The sequence below is a fragment of the Molothrus ater genome, chromosome 17 (genome assembly GCF_012460135.2).
Source record: "Molothrus ater isolate BHLD 08-10-18 breed brown headed cowbird chromosome 17, BPBGC_Mater_1.1, whole genome shotgun sequence".
In the NCBI taxonomy this organism is placed as follows: Eukaryota; Metazoa; Chordata; class Aves; order Passeriformes; family Icteridae; genus Molothrus; species Molothrus ater.
The window spans coordinates 10,589,002-10,609,971 of record NC_050494.2 but is presented as its reverse complement, the minus strand read 5'-3'; the positions used below and the strand labels follow the sequence as shown (position 1 = coordinate 10,609,971).

Genomic DNA, 20,970 nt, shown 5'->3' with positions numbered 1-20,970 from the left:
CACTAAAGGGCACTGTTTACTGCAATAAAAAAAGGAATCTCTGCTTTCCCTCCGTAAGTTATACTTAAGGCTGAGCTAAAAATCTAAAAAGGTTGACTTTAAGGGCTGAGTTTCTTACTCAAAATTACTGCTTTCCCAATTAATATGTATTTTTTTTTACCTGATATTTTTTAGGAACTCTATGCTAGAACAATTTGACAAGGAGAAGACTGCACATACGTACGAGTAGAAAGGAAGCATCTGCCCTGTTCAGGCAGGGGAGATCTGCTCTTCAGGCTGTATGAACAGCACGAAGAGTAGCACATATATAAAATACATAAGGTCACAGGGCAGACAGCTTGGGAGAACAGCTCTCCGAGCCGTGGTGTGCAAGGACGCGGGGATGAACCTGTGGGCTGCGTTCTCGCGTGTCGCTGTTGTATCGCTGATGGAAGGAAGGATGTAACCAAGGCATGGGCGCCCGCAGCTCCAGCGAACCTCCCTGCGCTCAGACAATGGCTCCCGCTGCATTGTCCCCGGCTGCTGGCTTTGAATCTTATCGAGTCACACAAATTAGCGAGATCTGTGCCCTCTGACCCGCTGCCCGAAACGCAACTGCCCTGCCTGATCCCCGTGCAGCCTCTGGCCGCTGAGTGATTTCCCCGCCGTGGCCATGGCTGCCAGATGCTGCCGCTTGTCTCTCATTGACCCGCAGATGGCCGGGGAGCCGGAGAGCTCCCGGGAGACGCCGCACGGAGCGGCCCCATCCTCCAGCTGCAGCCTGGCACGGGGTGACCCGACCCGAGCCGAGCCGAGCCAGCAGAACAAAGGCGCGGGGCGACCCGCACAGGGCAGGGCCCGCCGGGCACCCGCGGCTCTGCCGGAGGGAGAAGGGGCTTGGGCAGAGGCGGCCATGGCTGCTCCGTGAGGATGGTGATGGTCCGGCGATGGTCTCCTTCTCCCCGCTTCTCCCCGCGCTGCATGACAGCAGCTCTAGGACAGCGGCGAAGGGAAATAACACACGGGTGAGGGGCAGTGGTACACAAGGGGCAGTGTCACCCGAGCGAGGAGCGGTGCCACACGAAAGGCAATGGCACAGCCTCAGTGTCACACAGCCGCCCTCAGAGCCGCTCCCCCCTCCTCCCCGCGCGCTCCCCTCAGCCACGGCAGCGCGGGAAGCCAAGTGTGTGTGTGCGCGCGCGCTCCCCGCCCCGCCCCGCCCGGCCCCGCCCCGCCCGGCCCGGCCCCGCCCCGCCCCGCGGCGCACGTGGCACCCTCGCCCGCGCTGGTCACGTGACGCGGGCCCCGGGTGTTCCCCCTCCGCCCCTCCCCGTCTGACCCCGTCTCTCCCGTCTGGTCAATAGCGCGCGGCGCATGCGCGGTACCGCATCACGCCCCCCGCCGCCTCCCCCCGGCCCGTCTCCCTCCGCCCTATATAAGGCGCGCGCGGCGGGGTCCCGGCTCCGCAGTGCGCGTGGGCGGCGCGGCGGCTCCGCGCGGCTCTGGGACCCCCCCCTTCCCCTCCCCCGGCTCCGCCGCCGCCATGAGCTCGGGGACCCCCTACATCGGCAGCAAGATCAGCCTGATCTCCAAGGCGCAGATCCGCTATGAGGGCATCCTCTACACCATCGACACCGAGAACTCCACCGTGGCGCTGGCCAAGGGTGAGGCGGGGCCCTGTGGGGGGCGCGGGCGGGCCTAGGCCGGCGCTGGCTGAGGGGACGCGGCGGGGGCCGCCGTGCCGCGAACAATGAGCGCGCCTGGGGCCCGCCCGCCCCGCGGGGCTGTGGCGGGGCTGGAGCCCCGGGTCCGGAGCGCTGCTGCTCTCCGTGAGTCAGCACTGACAGGGGCCGCGCTGGAGGGGCGGGCAGGGCCCGGGATGCTGAGCAGCCCTCGGCTCTCCCCGGGAGCTCCCGGGCAGAAGCGCTGCCGGCAGCGCTGGCTCCCCTTGCCATTGTCAGAAGCGGGGAGGTGACGCTCGGCATCGCTGTGCGTGGTTAGGTTCCCCTCGCTCGGCTGTGTGTCGGTGTTCGGCTCGAGGAGGGCCCCAGGCCGGCGCTGAGGAAAACAGTTGCTGTTGTTGTGTCTTTGTTCCTTCCGTGATTGATAACTGGACTCTGCTCAGGTGAGGAGGGTGGGAGCTGCTGTACAGAGCGCTGGGGGCCACCTGCACGTGGGTCTGACTCGCCGACCTTGCTGCTCCTCAGCGAGGCTTTACATTTTGTTTCCCTGTAGAAATACTGATCATTGTCTTGGAAACAGTGTCATTTGGGTTCAGTTGTCACCTGTGCTGGGAACTCCTGTATTTCATCTCAGTACAACCTGTCCTGTCTTGTTTAGTCCCTCAAACATGAACTTACTCCTGTACTGCTTTTCCAGTCTAGCTTCCACTTCAGCTCATGTGCATCGGCGATTTCTTTCCCTGAGTTTTGTCATTCCTTTTTTCTGGGAAGTTCACACGTTCTTCGTTGCCTGCAGCCAGCCATCGGGGTTGTCCACAAAACAAACACCTTTTGTTTTGGAAGACTGCTTGCTGGCAGGAGGCACTGACTTGCCAGATTCACAACTACCCGCAAGGCAGCCTGTGCCCCAGTGTTTACCAGCATAATGATGTTTATGTGATGCTGGACATTATTTAACACCTATTAGAGCGTTTTCTGAAGTTAAAAATGCGAGTTTTCTCGAATTCACTTTTTTTCTAGGAATGTAGCCATTTATTTAAATGCACAAATGGAGCTGTTTGTGTTAGTGCTTGGCACAAAGTACTTGAGAGGTTGCTGGAAGGATGCAGTTCCTTTCCTGTAGGTGCAGGAACGTCTTCACCTTGACCCAGCAGCGAGTAGAAATGGTTCCTTACATAGTCCTGCCTTACACATTGCACTTGCTTCTTCAGAGCTGGTGTGTTTCATAGGCATGTGTGATTAAAGTGCTTTATGATGTGAGTAAATATATGCTCTGGATAAGACTTCTGGCAGTTCCTGTATTTATTGGTTTCTCAGTGTTCAGTTTTGATAAACTGGAATGCCTAAGTGGTTGTTGCAGTAGGTGGGGAATACATTTTTTCCTACCTAAAGAGCTGTTCCATAAACTTTATATCACAAAGCCTGCTTTTTATTGTAGCTCAGAGGGGTTTTTCAAATTTAGAGACTTTATAGCAAAGCAAAATTAGTGTCAGAATTACAAATGTAGCAACAATGTTGAAGTTAATCAGGGCAGTATCAACCTGGTTGTGGTGTCAGTGGTTTAAAACACTTGATTTCTGAGGCATTAGAAGGGCCATGAATTACTGACACGATGTTGAAGTTGTCAGACTGCAGGTAAATTGTTGTTAAACCCTGGATGCCACTGTTTAAACACTTCCATGTGCAATGCCAGTACCATTCTCTTTAGTTCTTCCATTCATAAAAAAAATACTTAAATTGAAAGGGACCTCAGGAAATCTGGTTCAGCCTCTCACTTGAAGCCAGGCTGACTTCAATTGATTTTTATTTGTTAAACCTCAATATGTGCACAGAATCTTAAATGCTGGAGATTCCATGGGCTTAATTAATCACTACAAGAAAGTTGTCTGTTTTGTTAGAGGCTAAACTTAAATTGCAAACAAAGGAAGTTTAAACCCACTGCTGTCCTGTCAGGAAGTTGCTCCCCCTTAAGTAGAAGTCTGAAGCAACTGGAGTTTTTGACCAAAAAAGATCCATGTAAGCTCTGCTTTCCAGTCAGTCTTGCTGTGCTTCCTGCTCCTTCAGAGCTTAAGCTCAACAGTCCTACACGAGTAGGAGCTGTGTTGTAAACCAGGAGCTGCAGTGCTGTGGGATTGATTTTCTGTCCATCTGTAAGCAATTGTCAGTAACTTCATGGTAGACAGCCCTTCCCACCTCCACAGGAACTTTAGCTGCACTTTGTGCTGTGCCAGCAACAGTTAAACACCTGAGGTGCAGGGACAGGCAAGCTCAACTCCTCCAGCCCTGTTTTGTCTACAACAAGGACTTGGCTTTCCACCTTTTTTCTTAGAAACCTTGGGACCAACTGCAAGGCTGCCTGGGCAGCTTTGGGCTTTGCAGGTCGTGTGTTTGTCCATGTGAAAGTTGATGGGCTGGTCATGGTGCCTTCCAAGCTAGCTGTGGAATCCTGCAGGAGCCCTGGGTACCTTTAGTACATCTTGCCATGAGCTATAATAATCTAATTTTGAACAGAGAGATCAGTGGTACAGTTCATGTCCAAAAGGCTACAAGCATTGCTTTCAGTTTATAATCTGCTTCTGGTTGACTGGGTTACAGCTGTAATATGATCAAACAGCAGCTGGAGATCTAAAATAACTTGGAGAGGTTATTTACCCTAGGAACTCATGGAAGATGGCCATTGAAAGGCAGTGACTGATAGCTTGTCTTGGTACCAGTGAAGATCCCCTTCCTGTTAGGTGCAGCTGAGGTGCTGAGCAGTGTGACAGGGATGTTCTGGCATTCACCTGCTCCTTGGGAGCTCATCAAGGTGAAGGCCATTTGTGGCGCTCAGTGCTACCTCGTGTGAGGTGAGCCCCCTGCATACACCCTGGGACAGGACTCTTGAGTATCCCTGGCTGCAACTGCCAACACTCCTTGTAAGTTAGGAGCAGCATGGTGTGCCAAGGATGCTCAGTGCATCCATTTTTGGTGCTCTTTTTCCTGGGAGGATGCGGTGCCCCCATCTGTGTGACAGGAAGAGTGGCATGTCCTGGTGGAGGTGTTTCAGTGCTTCTGTGATAACCTGTTAGAAGCAATTGAGGGAGTCCAATCCAGAGTTCTTCCATTGGCAGAAAATGTGCATCAAGCCAGTATGTGCTGGTACTCATCTGAGCTGGGAGTGCCTCTCAAGCACAGAAAACAGCCACACCAGTGAACTTGGAAGTTTCTGTAACTTGTGGCTGAAATTTCAAGCTTTTACATGTCAGTGCCACAGTGATGTAACTGTGCTATCTGTTTTCCTGTGCCAATAATCCAGTCTGACCTCTTCTTTCCTAATGGCTCAAATTAATTTATGCTTCTACCTAGTAGTTGCCACAGTCAGCTGAAGTCTTTTTTTTTTTTCCACTCTGATGTGTGACATTGCTGGTGAGTGTCTGTTCAAGTATTTTGGTAGCTGGCACTCAGTGAGGCCTCCCTAAGCACTTAGATTTATCACTGGTGGCTTGCTTTGTAGTCACATTAATCATAAAAACAGTGACATTGGAGTAGAGAGGGAATTTTAATAGCAAGTTTTTATCATTGATAAAAACCACCTCTATCTGCATAATAAATGTATGAAACCAAAGGTGCAGATTTGAGCTCTAAAGCCTTCTACAATCTCCCCCTGCTGCTTCAGGGGCCTCCCCTGGGTCTGGTGCAGTTGTCTGGAGCTGAATGCCTCCATGGGACAGCTGCTGGGGAGGGAAGGAGAGTGCAGCACTGTGAGGAAGTCCTTGGGTTTGGAGTAGGATTCTTCACTCCAGCTGGTCTATGGTCTTTACCTTCACAGCTTGATGTAAACAAAACTGTTTACACAGGCTGCTGAAAAAGTTGGCATTTGAGGGAGCAGATGTGTGTGAGGAGGTTGAGGGTTCTGGAAGAAGCTGTTGTTGTTGTTACAAATGGCAAGTGTTGAAGGAATGCTTTTTAATCGCATGAATGTGAGTTTGCAGAGTGCTGCAGTGGCAGTTCTGCACTAATGTCACCATTTCCATGCTCCAGTGCGATCCTTCGGGACCGAGGACCGGCCCACAGACAGACCGGCTCCTCCCAGAGAAGAAATCTATGAGTACATTATTTTTCGAGGAAGTGACATCAAAGACATCACTGTCTGTGAACCTCCAAAAGCTCAGCACACTCTGCCACAAGATCCTGCCATTGTCCAAGTAAGTTAGCCTCAAGTGTTGGTAAAAAGCTGAGATTGGTGTTGAAGGACTGCATTTTGGTAAAAACTTCTAGAAATAAAGGCAAGTCAGTGTCTCCAGGAATCTTCAGATTATTTAAAGCATCCTGAATTTTGTTGTAATGTTTAAAATAGCAGCAGCATTAAGACTTCAGTCAACAAAAGCCAGAGCTAGCTGAGAATGCAGAAAATCATAAAGAGGTAAACTAACCCTTCTCAGAATTTACTTAAGCTTTAGTAATGCTGTAGATGAAGTAAAGAATCACTGCCAAAGTTGACTGTTGGACACTGTAAATGGAAATGTACTTTGTCTTGTTACAGTCTTCACTGGGCTCTGCCTCTACATCATCCTTTCAGCCACATGTGCCTTACAGCCCGTTTAGAGGTATGCCACCTTACAGCCAGCTTGCTGCCAGCTCTTTGCTTAGCCAGCAGTATGCAGCTTCCTTAGGTTTAGGTAAGTACAAACTTTACTTGCTAGAATAGAGGGATGGTCTTGTATGCAGCTGCTGTGAAAGCAAATAACAGTAACTAACACCAAACTCCTTGCCAAGTGTCAGGCTGCAAGGAGCAGTGAATAAGCAGCTCACAACTTTGTGCAATGGTTTTACTGCAAGGAGGCCTGTGTTTCACTTGCATGTGCACACACACACGTGAAAGAAACAAACTAAATAGCTGAAGTTTCTTTCTGAAATTAATGGGAATACCTGACAGTTGAGGCCAGTTTATTTCTAACCTAACACACCTCACATCACATGTAAAAAAAACTTGTATTTCCAGAGAGGACTGTAAATAAGCTGCTCTAATGCTGTTCTAGAGAATCTTGTATCTCTTTCCAAGTCCTTCAGATGTTTCACTACCTTGTATCTTATCCATGTATCTCTGCTCTCTCTTCTTCCCTCTATCTCTTTAGAGAAATTGGTAAGCCCTCCAGCATCAGCAGCTGCTTCCAGCCCTAGTTCTTCTCCGTCTCCACAACCTGTTTCAGAGCCTGACATGTCTTCAGAGCCCCATCAGCTCTCTTCCAAGGGTAACAGCAGTTTGAGGACTCCAAATATTTGGAAGAACTGCATGGCACTTGCAAACACTGTTCTTGTTAACCCCTCCTAGAATGATAGTGCTTATATGGGTAATGCCAGTAGAACTAGTTTGTTCTCAGCTTTTTTTTGCCTTTCATTACGTGAAGTGTGATTGCTCCTGTCCTAGAAGTATCAATTAGAGAGACAGGAGAAAGGAAAAGTCCAGGACAGTGGATCCTCTTGTGTAAGTATCAGGAGAAGGATGAAGTTTAGAGATGCTAATGTGCTGCATCCTGTCCAGGAACATGTGTCACCATAGGGTTTGGGTGAGGAATTGGTCAGCCTTTCCTGGAAAAAGAAGCACACTGCTTCAGTTGTGGGTGGCCTTGTGGTTGGAGACTTAGGCTGATCAGAAATTTGGTTGTATTTTCTATAACTGAGGAAACATCAGGGTAGATTTCATGCATGATGGGGCATTGTAACTTGTCCAGATTCCCAGTTAGTAAAGCATGACTAACAGCTAGTGATTCCTGAGTAGCAGAGATAACATGGTTCTGGGTGCTTGCTTCTATGTGTAAAACCTTTAGAGAAGGTTGAGTTGAGATACCAGACTGACCTTCCTCAGAGCAGGGTGACCAGGTGCAGCCTGCATTTAAACACAATAATTAGCTTCATCTGGTTTTAGCTTAAGCATGTATGCTTGTGTTGGCATGAAGCTTTTTACTTACTCTCTGCTTTTGGCCATCTATCTGTACATAGTTTCTCAATACTCAGCTAAACTTTGAAACTTTCTCATGTTAAACTTGCACATCAGCTTTGTCCTACTCAATAATCCTTAGGATATGTCTGTCTTCCTTGCAAGTTTTCCAGGTATACATTAACTGGGAACCTGCATGATGTAACCTACTGGGTATATCTCATGTTGGACTTGGGTGACCCAGAACTGTCAGTGGCTTGGTTTGTGTGAACTCTTCAGCTTTTCACTTTTCTTGCTCTTTTAATATATATTCAGTTAAAGTTTGCTTCCAAGCAGTTCTTATGCATAACTACATGAACCTGTAGTACTCCAAACCTTCTAATTAAACCTAGAATGCAGTGTTTCTTCTGAGTACTGAAGACTGTCACTTTTTAATATAATTGGTGTAAGGTATACCAAACCATGAAAAGTATTTACATGTTTTGTAGTGTGAATAAATAAGCCTGGATGGAAGAGCAACAGAAGTCTTGGTAACACTTTGGCCTTGACCAAGAAGGAATTTAAAAGGGTAACTTTGAGATCCTGGTCTGGTTTCAGGTTTTCTTTGTCTGAAAGCTCTAACAATAAGCAATGAAGTTGAAGGACTTCTAAAAGCGGCTTACAAAAGGGGATATAGCTGAGGTGCTTAAGCTTTTGCTGCAGAACCTTTTTGACAAAGTGGGGTAACTTTGTTGAACAGTTTCAAAATGGTGAATTTTTGTTTCAGATTTAAAGTTACCATGTAAAGTAAAATCCTGCATAACGTAGAAATTAAATTTTGGTATAAACTGAGTGACTGACTTGGCTTGGTTGTTTAATGTTTGTCTAACTTGATTTAAGAAATATTTGGGTATATTTCCTGAAACTGAGGCTCTGGATTATGAGAGCCATGACTTGTATGGCAGTGGTGCCTTACCTGGTGCCACTTAAACTTAACCTGTAAAGATGCACACTCAAGGCTTTGAGTCATTCTTGACCAAACGGTTTCTCCCCTAGAAGTGGGCAGGGTTTGAATGGTGTTGGCTCATTTTCTGAGAGGCACTTAGTCATTGGGATTTTTTCCAGGTGCTGGCTTTCCTTCTGTTCACCCAGTCCGCAAAAGCCCCATGGTAGAGCAGGCTGTCCAGACTGGCCCCGTTGACAGCATGAATTCCCAAAAGCTGCCCCCAGGGAAGGTGACTCCGGGGATCCCGCGCAGCGCCCGCCAGGTCCCGCCAGCCAGCAGCAAAGCGAGCGGTACGTACACCCCGCTCCAGCCCCGAGCTGGGCTGGAGCAGCCTTCCAAGGTGCACTGCAACCCTGAGCTGCCTGGGGAATGTTCTTGTGCTCCTTTAAAGTTTATCCTTCTTGTTCAGTAGATACAGTTCAGGCAGCACCTGTGCAAACCCAAGGACAGGTGAATGATGAAAACAGAAGACCTCAAAGGAGAAGATCGGGTAGGTTAAGCTGACGCTAAACAGTCTCAACAGCCTGTGAAGGCAAAAGGTGTTAACTTCAGTGAAGGATTAACTGACAGAAGACTGGGAGAAAGCTTTGGGCATCCAGAGATGCTTCCCTAACAAAACAGCTTCTGGAGTCGCAGAAGTTCAGAACATTCCAGGGACAGAGTTCTAGCGCCTTTTCTAGAAAGTTGCAGGTATGTCATAAAAATCAATGCTGTGACTTGGCAGCAGCAACTGGATTTCTCTGAAACCTCAAGTGTATTTGCTGGGAGAGGCAGCCTGTTTGAGACTTTCCAGAGCTTTTCTAACAGAGCAGCTATGGAACACTCACCTCCATAGAGCAGAATTCTGATTTCAAAGTGGCAGTATAAGCATGGGCCAGAAGAAAGTGATATCAAAGAGGTTTCTGCCCAAATAAAATGAGAAAGGACAGGAAAGAACACTTCAGACTCTCAGGCCTTCAAATTAATTAGTGTGTAGAATGGGTTATAGCTTTTTCAAAAAGGAGTTGATAGCATCTCAGTTGGAAATGAGAAACTAGACAGAGTACAAGCTCCAGTTGTGGGTAGATGAGTCTTTTGCTGGATTTTCTGAGACCTCCTCTTTGCCATCAAGATGGGTTTTAGGCTAATTATAGTGCTGTGTTTACAGGTGAAGAGCAGACAGATAATTTTCCCCACCTCCCTCAGCTTTTCTTGCTGTAGTGCTTGTTCTGCCTTCCTCTCTGCACACTGGAAGGAAAGTTGGGTGCACTTTTAGTGGTAAGACTGACATCCAGGAATGCTGCTCAGAAAGTTAAAGTGTTGCTGTAATGTGTCTTCTACAGCCAAAATCAGAAGTTGCTTTCAAAGAGGTGTGGCCTAACCACAGGACTGGAAGCCAGAAACTCCTGAGTTCTATCCCTGGTTTCCTCTGGTCTTGAGCAAGCCATGTAACCTCCCTGTGCGTTACCAAGTGTTTAAACTCTCCTGCTTTCAGGAAACAGGAGAACCAGAAACCGTTCTAGAGGACAAAACAGACCAACTACTGTGAAGGAAAATACAATAAAGTTTGAAGGTGACTTTGACTTTGAAAGTGCAAATGCACAATTCAACAGAGAGGAACTTGATAAAGAATTCAAGAAGAAACTAAACTTTAAAGGTTTGTGCCTTCATTAAATATGAATTGCTGAGCTAGTAGTAAACACTGCATAGACAAACTGGTTTTGAGAAACTGCATGATTACCTCTCACATCTTGTTTGAGGGAGCAAGAGAACAGATGGCTCTGCAGTGTGTGCCTCAAGGAAGTGTAATACATTTCATTATCTTCAGATGACAAAGCAGAGACGGGGGAAGAAAAAGGGGACCCTGGAGTGGCAACCCAAAACAATGATGGTAACGCAGAGGAGGACCTGCTGGGGCCCAACTGCTATTATGATAAATCCAAGTCTTTCTTTGACAACATTTCTTCAGAACTGAAATCTAGGTGAGTGCTCTTTAAAAGCTTGGTTTTTAAATGGAATTTTAGGCATAAAATTTCAGACATAATCTATGTGACATGGTTTAATTTTTTAAAAATGTTAGAATACCCTTTAGACAGGGAATATTGCCATGCATTTGGTGGCTCACAAGTGATGTGAACCAAGCTTCATGCAGTGGGATCAAACAAAAAGCATTTCAGCTGATATGATACACTTGCCTAAACTATGATAGAGGAGTTTCTATTTCTGTTTCCCAGTACTGACTTTGAACCCATTGATTTTAAACAAATTCCTTATCTGGCTTGTGGGAGAGGAGGCATCAGGGTCATGCTGTACTGAAGGTGCAGCTGGCAGACAGGAATGAGCTAAGCCTGGAGGTGGGGCAGAGAGGTCAGCTCTGGCTGTGGAAATGCATTAGGTTAAATGTGGGGAATATGAAGGGAAAGCTTCAGCCTTCACTGCCACCACTGATGCCCTCAAGTGCCTGGAGAAATGAGCCATCCCTTTAGTGTCAGCATGAGGGGTTCCCTTGGCTCTGTGCTGTGGCTGCAGAGGGGATGGGTTAGAGCAGGTACACTGCAGCTGGTGCTTGTTGCAGTGCAGCTCAACAAAATCAGGGGTTTGAGGCTTCTCTCTGAGTGGGCTGGTGGTTCTTTCATGTTTGTGCTCAAGCTGAACTCAGCCTTGCTCAGTTCCAGGCGCACCACGTGGGCTGAGGAGAGGAAGCTCAATACAGAGACCTTTGGAGTGTCTGGACGGTTCCTTCGTGGCCGCAGCTTCCGAGGTGGATTTCGAGGTGGAAGGGGGAGTGGAGCAGCGAGGAGAAACCAAACCACTCACAGAGCTGGTACTGGCAGAGTGTAACTTCAGAGGCAAGTGCTCTAGCAAGAGTAAATGCTCTCTCTGAGCCAGGTTTGTCTCTTACTCCTTGCCTGAACTGTCCGTGCAGTCTGTTTTGCCCTCCAGTCTCATGGATATATAAATAATTGTTCCTTATTGGGTCTGATTGATATTTCTAAAGGGTAGAAGGAGATGGGGTGGTTTAATGTGTTGATTTCTTGGTCTCACCTGTCTGTGAAAAAGCTCAGCTCAAGCAAGCAGCTTTTAATTTCTAACTAAGCATTTCAGCTCATACAGGGGTATGAGCTTTGCTATTTCTCTTCTTGGGAGAAGAACCCCATAATATCAAATCTAACTCTGCCTTTTTCTGAATAGGTTCAAACATCTCTCCTGAGAGAATGAAACTGTATATAAAAAGAAAACAACCAACTGCTGCACTAATGTGGGAAAATGGTTCATATTGTTTACTGTCTCAGCTCAAGCGACAGAATTTCATGTACTACTGCTTATATTTTGGACTTACTTTGGACCAGCCACTGTCTGCTGGAATATTTTTTTGGAAGAGGGAATGTGTTCAGGGGTACCTTCTTCAGGGTGTCTTTTCTTTTTGTTTGTGTTTTTCAAGTGCAGACTAACTTACACGGTTCTTCTTTCTGGGTCTCTCAAGGCTGCTATAGTCTAAGCTCAAAGTCAGACTCCTTTTCTGAACCCTGGAGAAGAGAAATCATGCTGTTTTAACACAGAACCAAAGCTCACTTGAAATAAACCAGCTATAATTTGTTTGTTCTGAGTAACCAAATGGATCCTTTGGTGCTGCTGGTCTCACGGATCTTGGCAGCAGGTGTGAAGTAGCACTTGGTATCTGGAGAAATGGATTCCTGGTGCTGAGGAGTTGTGTATATTGTCACTTGGGAATACTGGAGTGTTGATCATGTAGTAGTGTTTCTGACTGTACAGCTGTTTGTGGGCTGCTGCTGGGCTGGAGGTACCACAGGACTGTGGCTCTGCCTTGAGCTGCAGGGTGCTGGGAATGCCTGGGGCTTGGAGCTCCTTGCTGGAGCATGGGGACACCATGTGGGATGGGAGCAGTGACTGTCCCCACTCATGTGCAGAGTTTTTGGCAGTAGTGACTGTCTGGGAAGGAGACCTGAAGCTCTGACTTGTTTGCCTCGGTTTGTACCTCGCTGGAGGCAGCGCCAGTTTCTGGAGGCAGAACCAGCAAACAGTTCTCTGTACTCTGTAGACTGTGGTGGAACTCTTTGGAATGTTTTCATTCAACTAGGGATGGGAGACCATATAATGAAGCTTAACAGATGGGCATGTTTAATTTCTTTCCTCTATACCCCCATACTGTAAATAGTTTAGTTGTTTTTCTTTTGTTTTTAAAAATCTGTATGTGGGGAGAGGGCTGGGAGGGAGGGGTTACCTTTGTTTGCATGAAATAAGTGGGTTAAAATTGCTATAGGCATGTGTCCCGTTTTTGGTTGGTAGGGAATTTTGTTGAAAAAGCACCTTGATGACTGAACCCCTTACATAGCTCAAGTTTTTTTAGTTATGCATTGACCTAGGTTACTGTAAAAGCTTGGATTTATTTTTGTAGGACTTTATTGCTGAGAATTAGAACATAGCAGTGGGGCTGCTCTTTGGAGTAATGTAAATTGTAATTATAATAAACATGTAAATGTTTAATGTTTCCCTCCACCTCTGTTCTGTACATAGCTCCATAACATCACTCCCTACACTCCTCTGGCACCTGGCCTTGCAGGGCTCCCATCCAAGGTGCAGAAAACCTGGCTGCAGAGCTCTGGCAAACCTGGAAGTGTTACACAGTATTGGAAAAAGGCTGAAACACCCAAATCCAGGCACTGCACATTGTACTGCTGCCCTGGTTCCTGTGCTGGGACTCAGCTTATGAAGGCTTTATTACTCCAGCCTTGCAGAGGGAGGCCCTGGGGTTCCCCAGGAGCCAGTGCTGCTGCTGCAGGCCCTGACTCACACCTCTAAGCTGGGGTGTGCTGAATGGCTCACTCAGAGCTGCTCTGCCTCTAATTTTGCTGCTGGCAAAGCAGCCACTGTGGCTCTAAGTGTGGAGATGGAATTGCACTGCCCTGGCAGAGGATGGGAGGAGAAATCCTCACTGCTCCTATGTAATCACCACTATTCACATGTAGCTGTGCCTTTTCAATTGAGTGGGATCAATTCCCTTGTTTCCACAGCAGAGCTTCAGCTCCCAGGCATAAGCACATCCTGGCCACTGCTGAAGTTTGTGTGAAGCCAGGTGCTGGCCTGGCTCCTGCTGTCCAGGAGCAGAGGGGCCTGGTGGCCGTGCCTCAGCCCCAGGGCTTGGTACCTGTGAGCCCTTCCCCAGGAGCACTGGGGGCTCAGCTGCAGCCCTGTCAGCTTCCCCATGGAAAATTCCCAGTGTGGGAACAATTGTAGTGACTTGAGCAGAAAACTAAGTGCAGCTTTTTTTACTTCAATGTTCCAGCCCAAGGGCTGCTAAATTAACCTGGTGTTGCAGGACTATGCTTCCTCTGGCTCTTGTGGTCTGATGTGGCCCTGAGCAGCAGCAGCACTGCTGCTTCCCTGGCCTTGACTCCTGTGGGATCCTCTGCCCATACTTTGCTGGGCAGCATTTCCCTGTAAACAGCTCCTGGCTGAGAGAGCCCAGCCCTGTGAGCTCTGCTGCCTCGAGCATCCCTGGAGCCCCTCAGTGTCCTGAGCAGGGGCTTGAGTACAGAGCTGGCCACATTCAGCCCTTGCTGTGCCTGCTGCCACCCCAACCCTGCTCTGACACTCCCACACCCTATGGCTGTGCAAGACTGAAGAGTCTTGAACCAAACTTCCCAGGGCAGTTTGGTTCTACCCACTTGGTGGGTACAAAGGGAGAAACTTTTACAATAAAAGAGCACCTGTTCCTATTGCTTCAAGTACTGAGACTTGGGAGTGTGAGCTCAGGTGAGAGGGGCCTGAGGCTCCTCTGAGATGAGGAACCATCTCAAACCACAGGGTAAGAGGGGGAGAGGAAGCATGTGAGGACAAATACCACAGGAGAAGGTGGAGGAGCTACAACAACTCTGTTGTATCTAGCACTTGCTATAGTTATGGTTTAGCTCCTGCTGCATAAATCCTGCCCCCCCGGACCCACACCAGCAATGCTTTACTCTGACCCAGACTTGGAATCACCAGGCCATGCACCCTCTGCCCTGAGCCTGTGCCTGCAGCACATTCTCATGCTGGCCCACAAAACACAACCCCCTCTGTGTCCTGTCCTTTAGCAGTAAAACACACACAGGCTGTTGCAAGGCAGACACAGCCTTTTCTCCTTGAAAGATGCCCATTAGGGAATAAAAACCCCAACTCCATATTAGTTATGTTGAGACCATAATACAACCCCCAAGACAGCTGCTTAAGGTAAATAAAAAAAAAAAAAAGGGACATTCTGAGAGCTGAGACAGTGCAGAAAAGAACCATTAAACAAAGTGAAGTGTCCAGGAAAAAATGCAAGCAAAGTCTCTGTCCTTTAATGGGTCACTGCTGCTGTTCTGTAGCCAACCAGATCATCCTGGGTAATTAAAATCCAAGGAGCAGACAGGTTTTTTTAAATAACAGCTTTAAAAAAAAATCAGTAGGTTTATTGTAGATCTCAAGAGAGCACAGTATGAGTAACTGGAATGCCTACATGTCTATACAGAATAACCCATCACTCGAATTAAAAAGAAGCAGCTAAGCGGGTGCATTTCATTCATCATGATGTTTTCTTCTGTTTTTTCTTTTCATTTTCTTCCTTTTCCTTTTCAATTTCAGCCACATACTTCTCAATTTCTTCAGGGTTTAGGATCTAAAACAGAAACATGGGTGACCCTCAGGATACCAATAAACTTAAGAGACATTCATGGAAGTGATTCTAGTTCTGCCATGGGAAGAGCTGCTGTTTATCTGAAAGCAGGTACCTGCTGCAGACACAACAACATTCCTTGGCCACTAAGAATAAACTGAAGTATTTGTCAGTGCAAAATGTGAGATTAAGTGCAGGCAGATCAACAAGGACAGTATCAGAGACAGGCTCAAGGGGAGAGAAGCAAACAAGAGCCTCACCTTCAGCGGCTGCTCCCGTCTCATGACTGCCAGCTCGATGTTCTTCCCACCAGACTGCACCACCTGCGTGAGGCAGAGGGAAGCTTTAGGAGCCTGGCCAGGAATGCACTCCAACAAAGCCCCCTCAGGTCTCCTTAGAAGGAGAACAGATATGGATGGGGGTGTATTTCACTCCTTGGCTCTTAAGCTCTCAACACCAGCAGCACTAACTTTCAAAAGGGTCTTCACAGTGGTGCCAATAACCTGGGTAGATGGAGAACACCTCAGCCCCACCACCTGACCTGTGCCATTTTCTGTATCTTAAACTTCAATTAAAAAATAAAATATTCAGCATGTGCTTTAGCACATCTCTGGTAAATTTTTGTTAACACCCAGAACTAAAGTCTGTATTCCTTCTCAGAGCTGCTGGTAAGTTCTCTGTAAACTATGGAAATTGTTACCCTAAATATTCTGAACCTTGAATTCAATCTAACATCCCCCAGCCTACAGTAAACAGCTCTCACAGATCCTTTGCAGTATTTCCTTGGGACATCCACAAGTATTTTCCCTTATTCACATCTAAGAAGTGAATCTGGACAGAGAAAAGCCACAGAAGAGATGTGAAACAGCCTCACCTCAAGAAGAGCCTTGATGACAAGTTTAATAGTCAGATCATCCGTTTCAATGGCCTCATCAGTGTAGTTTTTCTCCAGGAACTCACGCACAGATTTGGCTCCTCTGCCAATGGCATTAGCCTGGAAACATTAAGGGAAAAAGAAAATGAATGGGAGTTTAGAAAAGATTTCATTTGCAGAGTAAGAAAGAAACACAAAGTTGTACAATTGCATAATCTGTCACACACAAGGACAGTTATCTGGCACAGATGGGTTGGTTTTGGGGTTTTTTCTGAAAGCAGGACAAGACTTCCCAAGGAAAGCTGAACTGCAGATGGCCACTCTCAGCACATTTGATCATTAAGGATTTTTGCAGCTGTGAGACAGCACCATCTGGCCAGAGATCTCCTCTACCCCAATCCCACTTTAAAGGAGACATTAACTCACAAATGTTCCCTTTCCAGCAGGGACTGCCCCCACTCACCTTCCAGGCATGGTAGGTGCCAGAGGGGTCAGTCTGGTACAGCCGGGGGGTCCCATCGAAGTCGAAGCCCACGATGAGGGCGGAGATCCCGAAGGGCCTGCGGCCGTTGCTCTGCGTGTACCTCTGAGCACAAAGGACACATCTCAGGCACTTCTGAACACATTTCTACCTGCAAAGCTCACTCTGGAGCAGTGACAACCAGAAGAGCCACCAGAAATGCTTTTAGCTGGCTCTCTCCATTAGTCAGAACTCGGTATCCCATGGAGCCCCTAAGGCAGGTGAGAGGTAGTTCCTGTCCAAGTTCCTGTCCAAGCCTGTTCCTACACCTGGTTATGGCTTCCAGAAGCACCTCCCCACCTGCTGAGGTGCTGAGGCAGCCAGAGCCAGGTCTGCAAGCCCCAGTGTGCCAAAAAATACCATGAGGACACCTGAAGAGTATTCACCAATGATTTGCACTGATTCCACAGGAAATCATGGCAGCTCCTGCTGTAAGCAGGTTACACTGGAGCCATGTCACAGCCCTCCTGGGACACTGCTAGCAAAGTCACTGCCATGTCACACACCAGGGGCAGGAGGGCTGACACCCACAGCACCACAGCAGGAGCTGGGCCAGGTGTGTTTGCAACAGGGTGAGAGAAATGGTGAACGTGCCAGAGAGACAGACACAAATGTGAGATTGGAAAAAGGAACAAAGTGAAACTCTGGAAGTGGTGCCTTGCTCTGACAGATCAGTGATTATTACAACAATCACATTATTACCATCACCACTGCTCCAGCACATCTGTGCATAAGTAAATTAAATTTTCTCTAATTCTTGCTGGTGGCTGAAAATCAGTTTAATACACTGGCTAATGAGTAATTTTCTCACAGAACACAGCTGGGCATATTTTGATGCTGCAATTCATTCTAAATTCACGACTATCAAACACAAAACATATTAAATACTGCACCAACTTGCTTCCCTCTTACCCATCCCTGCAATGGCTTTGCAGGAGTTAAAAGAAAATACAGTGACTCAGGCCCACTGTTCTGGGAGTGAGATGAGCAGGGTGCTCTTGATGACATGGCACATGGAGCTGTGCAGGCCTTACAAGAACTAATTGCTTTATCTTGGGGGAAGAAACTCAAACAGCACTCAATTGTTCTTTTCCATTCCCAATAAAAACCTACAGTGTGTTTTTTAGCAGGTAAGTGGAGTGAGGCCAGAGCACAGACATTTGCACAGCTTGAGGAAGTGTCAGATACTCCATGCTACAAAAGGTGTGGTTCATGTTACACGTGTGACACTCTAGTCCCACCTGTCACACACCTAACTGTACATAATGCATAGCACAGGCTAACACAAGAGCATGAAACACCTCTGTCAGGTGAGGACACATCCCCAGCAGCTCTGAGCAGCCCCAGGTACCTGTTTGAGGCTGGCAATGTAGCGTGTGATGTACTCCACGGTGACAGGGTCCTCCACAGTGAGCCTGTGGCTCTGACACTCCACCCGAGCTCTGTTTATGACTATCCTGGCATCAGCTGTCAGCCCTGAAACGACAGAGTGGCCTCAGAGTCATGAAAAACCCTCAGAACACCAATCTGACCCTAAAAGGCACAGGGTCAGTGTCAACAGGCAAGGGAAAAATCAAAGCAGAGCTCAAACTCTGAGGTTTCCTGAGCAAGAGCATTTGTAAGGCAGCAGAAGGTGGTTAATGCACAAAAATAACTAAAGGGTTTAGTTTACAGCTTCCATGTTTGTGAGTCAGGTGACACATAATTCTGAACCAGGTAATGGGAGTATTACTGACAGCATTCCATATCCCAGCTAATTTGCAGTGCTTATTCTCACACACATTATTCCTCATGCAGTCCAGTTTCATCTGCCCAGCAAACCTCATCCAGTTAATGAGGCTACAGCAGCATGATGTTAGCTGACTAAAGTGGGACCCTTTAAAAAAAAGGACTTTAAAGAAATTTATTTCTTATTTAATTCTTCTTATTATTTACTTTTTAGCTAATGCTGCCATTTTTCACTTACAGCCTTATTTTTATTAGAGAAATTTTCCTCAAGTTTGTGAACACCCCTGCACATATCCCAGACCCTGGCTAAGGGAGCAAGACAGGAGAAAGAACTGAGCCTCATTCCTGCACACTGAACGTAAACCCTGTTGTTTTAGTCAGTTAAATCAGATCTCCTCTTAAAAATATTAAAATATTGACACTGACACTCTCCTTCTCCGTATTAAAAAAAAAGCTACTGTGGAAATACTGTGCCTCCCACAGTTCTCAGCCAGTTACACCCCATATTTTGGGTTCCCAGATTCCACAAACACGCCCAAAGGTGCCCCAAAAGCTGCCGAAAGCCCCGAAGGCACCATGTACCTGCAAAAGCCATGCAGACATTGTCATCCAGGGCACAGATCTTCCTGACAGTTCTCTCATCCTGCAGCTTTGCCACTGACTTCTTCTCCACACCAAGGACAACAATATCCTTCCCTCTTACTCCAACCTTCCGTGCATGAAAAGAAGAAGTACAAAAGTTAACCCAGGTCCAAAATTCCTGATAGCTGCAGGAATTGCTCAAGTGAGCAGTAACCAAGCCCAAACCCCCACACTGTAACCATTACCTCAGCTTGAAGTCAGGATTTCATTTCCCACTCAACCCGGAGGCAGGACTGATGTAACAAAAATGGCAATGCATTTCAGGGTGCAGTTTCATCATCAGTTTACAACAACCTAAATCCCTGTGGCTCCCAAGAGACAGACTCAGCTCCTCTTACAAACTGTCCTTTCTCCAACAGCACCATCAGTGTTTCCACAGCCACAAACACCCCACTAGTCCAGTGGCACTGCTCAACTCAGCGCCCAAGGCATTGAAGAGCAGGCCAAGTAACACCTACAGCTGCCAAAATGTTCTGTCTGTAGCTGCTTTAATTCCTAATTCGTACCTTGAATACAGCTTTTCCAACATCACGGAGGAAAAAAAAACTCTCGACCCTTCCCTTTCATTGCCACTGTTTCTTACAGGGGGATGGGAATCAGCATGTTCCAAATGTTTCCAAAAACATTAATCTCAATAAGAGACAAGATGGGTGGTTATATCGCATGCTGTCTCCACTTTCACAGTATTTTTAATTTCTGAAAAAAACGAGGAATCTATTTGGCACTAAATCTTGTTATATTCATTCCCATCCCAAAAATGGTACATTCTCTTTTTGGTAATGCCAATTAAAACATACTACAACTACTAATACAGTTATGACTTTTTAAAATTAAAACTTATTATTGCTAGAACTCATTACAATCACTAATACAACGGTATTTACAAATTAACACTTTTTCCTCCTCCCCTAAATGAAATAAAACTTTCATTGAGCAAAGGCTTGGGACAGCTGGAAGCCGGGAGAAGCACTGCACTCCTAAGGGCTTTTACCGACGTGTTCCCAACGCGCTGGACTCTGCCTCGTGCACAAACACAGAATAGCACAATCCGCAGCACGTAGGGACCGGGAGAGGATCCCTCCGGGCCTGCCACACCGCCGGAGCCCCTCAGGAAGCTCGGGGCTCTGGGCAGCCCCACGGACCATGGATCCCGCCAGGGAATGTCCCTACAGCGGCTCCCGCGGCCTCCCGGGCCCGCCAGGCCGGGCGCGCAGCGCGGCCCGAGCCCCGCCACAGGCCCCGTCCGCCACCGCAGCCCCGCCAGCCCCGCGGCCGCCGACTCACCGCGGTGGAGCCCTTCTTGACCGCCTCCTGCGCGTACTCCACCTGGAAGAGGTGCCCGTCCGGGGAGAAGACGGTGATGGCGCGGTCGTAGCTCATGGCTCCGGCAGAACCCGCACCGTCATCCGGGCGGGCCGGGGGCGGGGCCGCTGCGCTCTGCGCTGCGCACTTGGCGTACGCTGTCTGCGCTGCGCACTTGGCGTACGCGCTCCGCTCTGCGCACGCTGCGCAGCGCCCGGCACGCCCCGCAACTGGCGCACGCAGCGCGCAGGGAACCCAGAGGGGTTTGGGTGGAAGTGACCCCAAAAATCACCCCGTGCCATGGGCAGGGACACCTTCCACTACACCAGGTTGCTCCCAGACCCGTCCAACCCCGGCTTGCAGATTTCTAGGCATAGGGCAACCGCAGCTTCTCTGGGCACCCTGTGCCGGGGCCTCGCCGCCCTCGCAGAGAAGATCCTCCCAATATCTAACCTAAACCTTCTCTTTTCCAGTGTGAACCCATTCCCCTTGTGCTGTCACTCCACTCTTTTGTAAACAGCCTTGCTCCATCCTTGCTGTGAGTCCCCTAGAGGTACTGCAGAGCCCCAGTCGGGTCACGGATTCAACCCACGGCAGGCCGCACAGCCCCGATTCCCCAGCGTTCCCTCGCAGCAGAGTTGCTCCATCCCTGTCCCCGTGTCGCCGTGCTGCCCTGGCCGCTCCCTGTCCCCCGCTGTCCCCACGCA

The 20,970-nt window shown here is 48.1% G+C and overlaps 2 protein-coding genes across 3 annotated transcripts; one reads left to right on the top strand and one right to left on the bottom strand.

Annotated features, from left to right (window-relative positions):
• The first annotated feature begins 1,382 nt into the window (after positions 1-1,382).
• LSM14B (LSM family member 14B) lies at positions 1,383-13,048 on the top strand. Of its 2 annotated transcripts, none has more exons than XM_036395565.2 (10): positions 1,383-1,643; positions 5,682-5,845; positions 6,184-6,319; positions 6,776-6,892; positions 8,683-8,853; positions 8,976-9,053; positions 10,038-10,199; positions 10,371-10,524; positions 11,212-11,391; positions 11,735-13,048. In XM_036395565.2, the coding sequence occupies exons 1-9, from the start codon at positions 1,523-1,525 to the stop codon at positions 11,381-11,383; spliced, it is 1,275 nt and encodes a 424-aa protein (XP_036251458.1). In that variant the 5' UTR covers positions 1,383-1,522; the 3' UTR covers positions 11,384-11,391; positions 11,735-13,048. The 2 variants fall into 2 exon arrangements, with proteins under 2 accessions (XP_036251458.1, XP_036251457.1); XM_036395564.2 differs by having other exon boundaries at positions 8,973-9,053.
• A 1,813-nt stretch (positions 13,049-14,861) lies between these two features.
• On the bottom strand, positions 14,862-20,381 carry PSMA7 (proteasome 20S subunit alpha 7). The gene is made up of 7 exons (XM_036395735.2): positions 20,246-20,381; positions 18,902-19,028; positions 17,943-18,067; positions 16,535-16,657; positions 16,072-16,191; positions 15,458-15,520; positions 14,862-15,200 (listed from the first exon to the last, which is right to left on the bottom strand). Exons 1-7 carry the CDS (start codon positions 20,339-20,341, stop codon positions 15,108-15,110), a joined length of 747 nt encoding a protein of 248 aa, XP_036251628.1. The 5' UTR covers positions 20,342-20,381; the 3' UTR covers positions 14,862-15,107.
• Between the last annotated feature and the right edge of the window lie 589 nt (positions 20,382-20,970).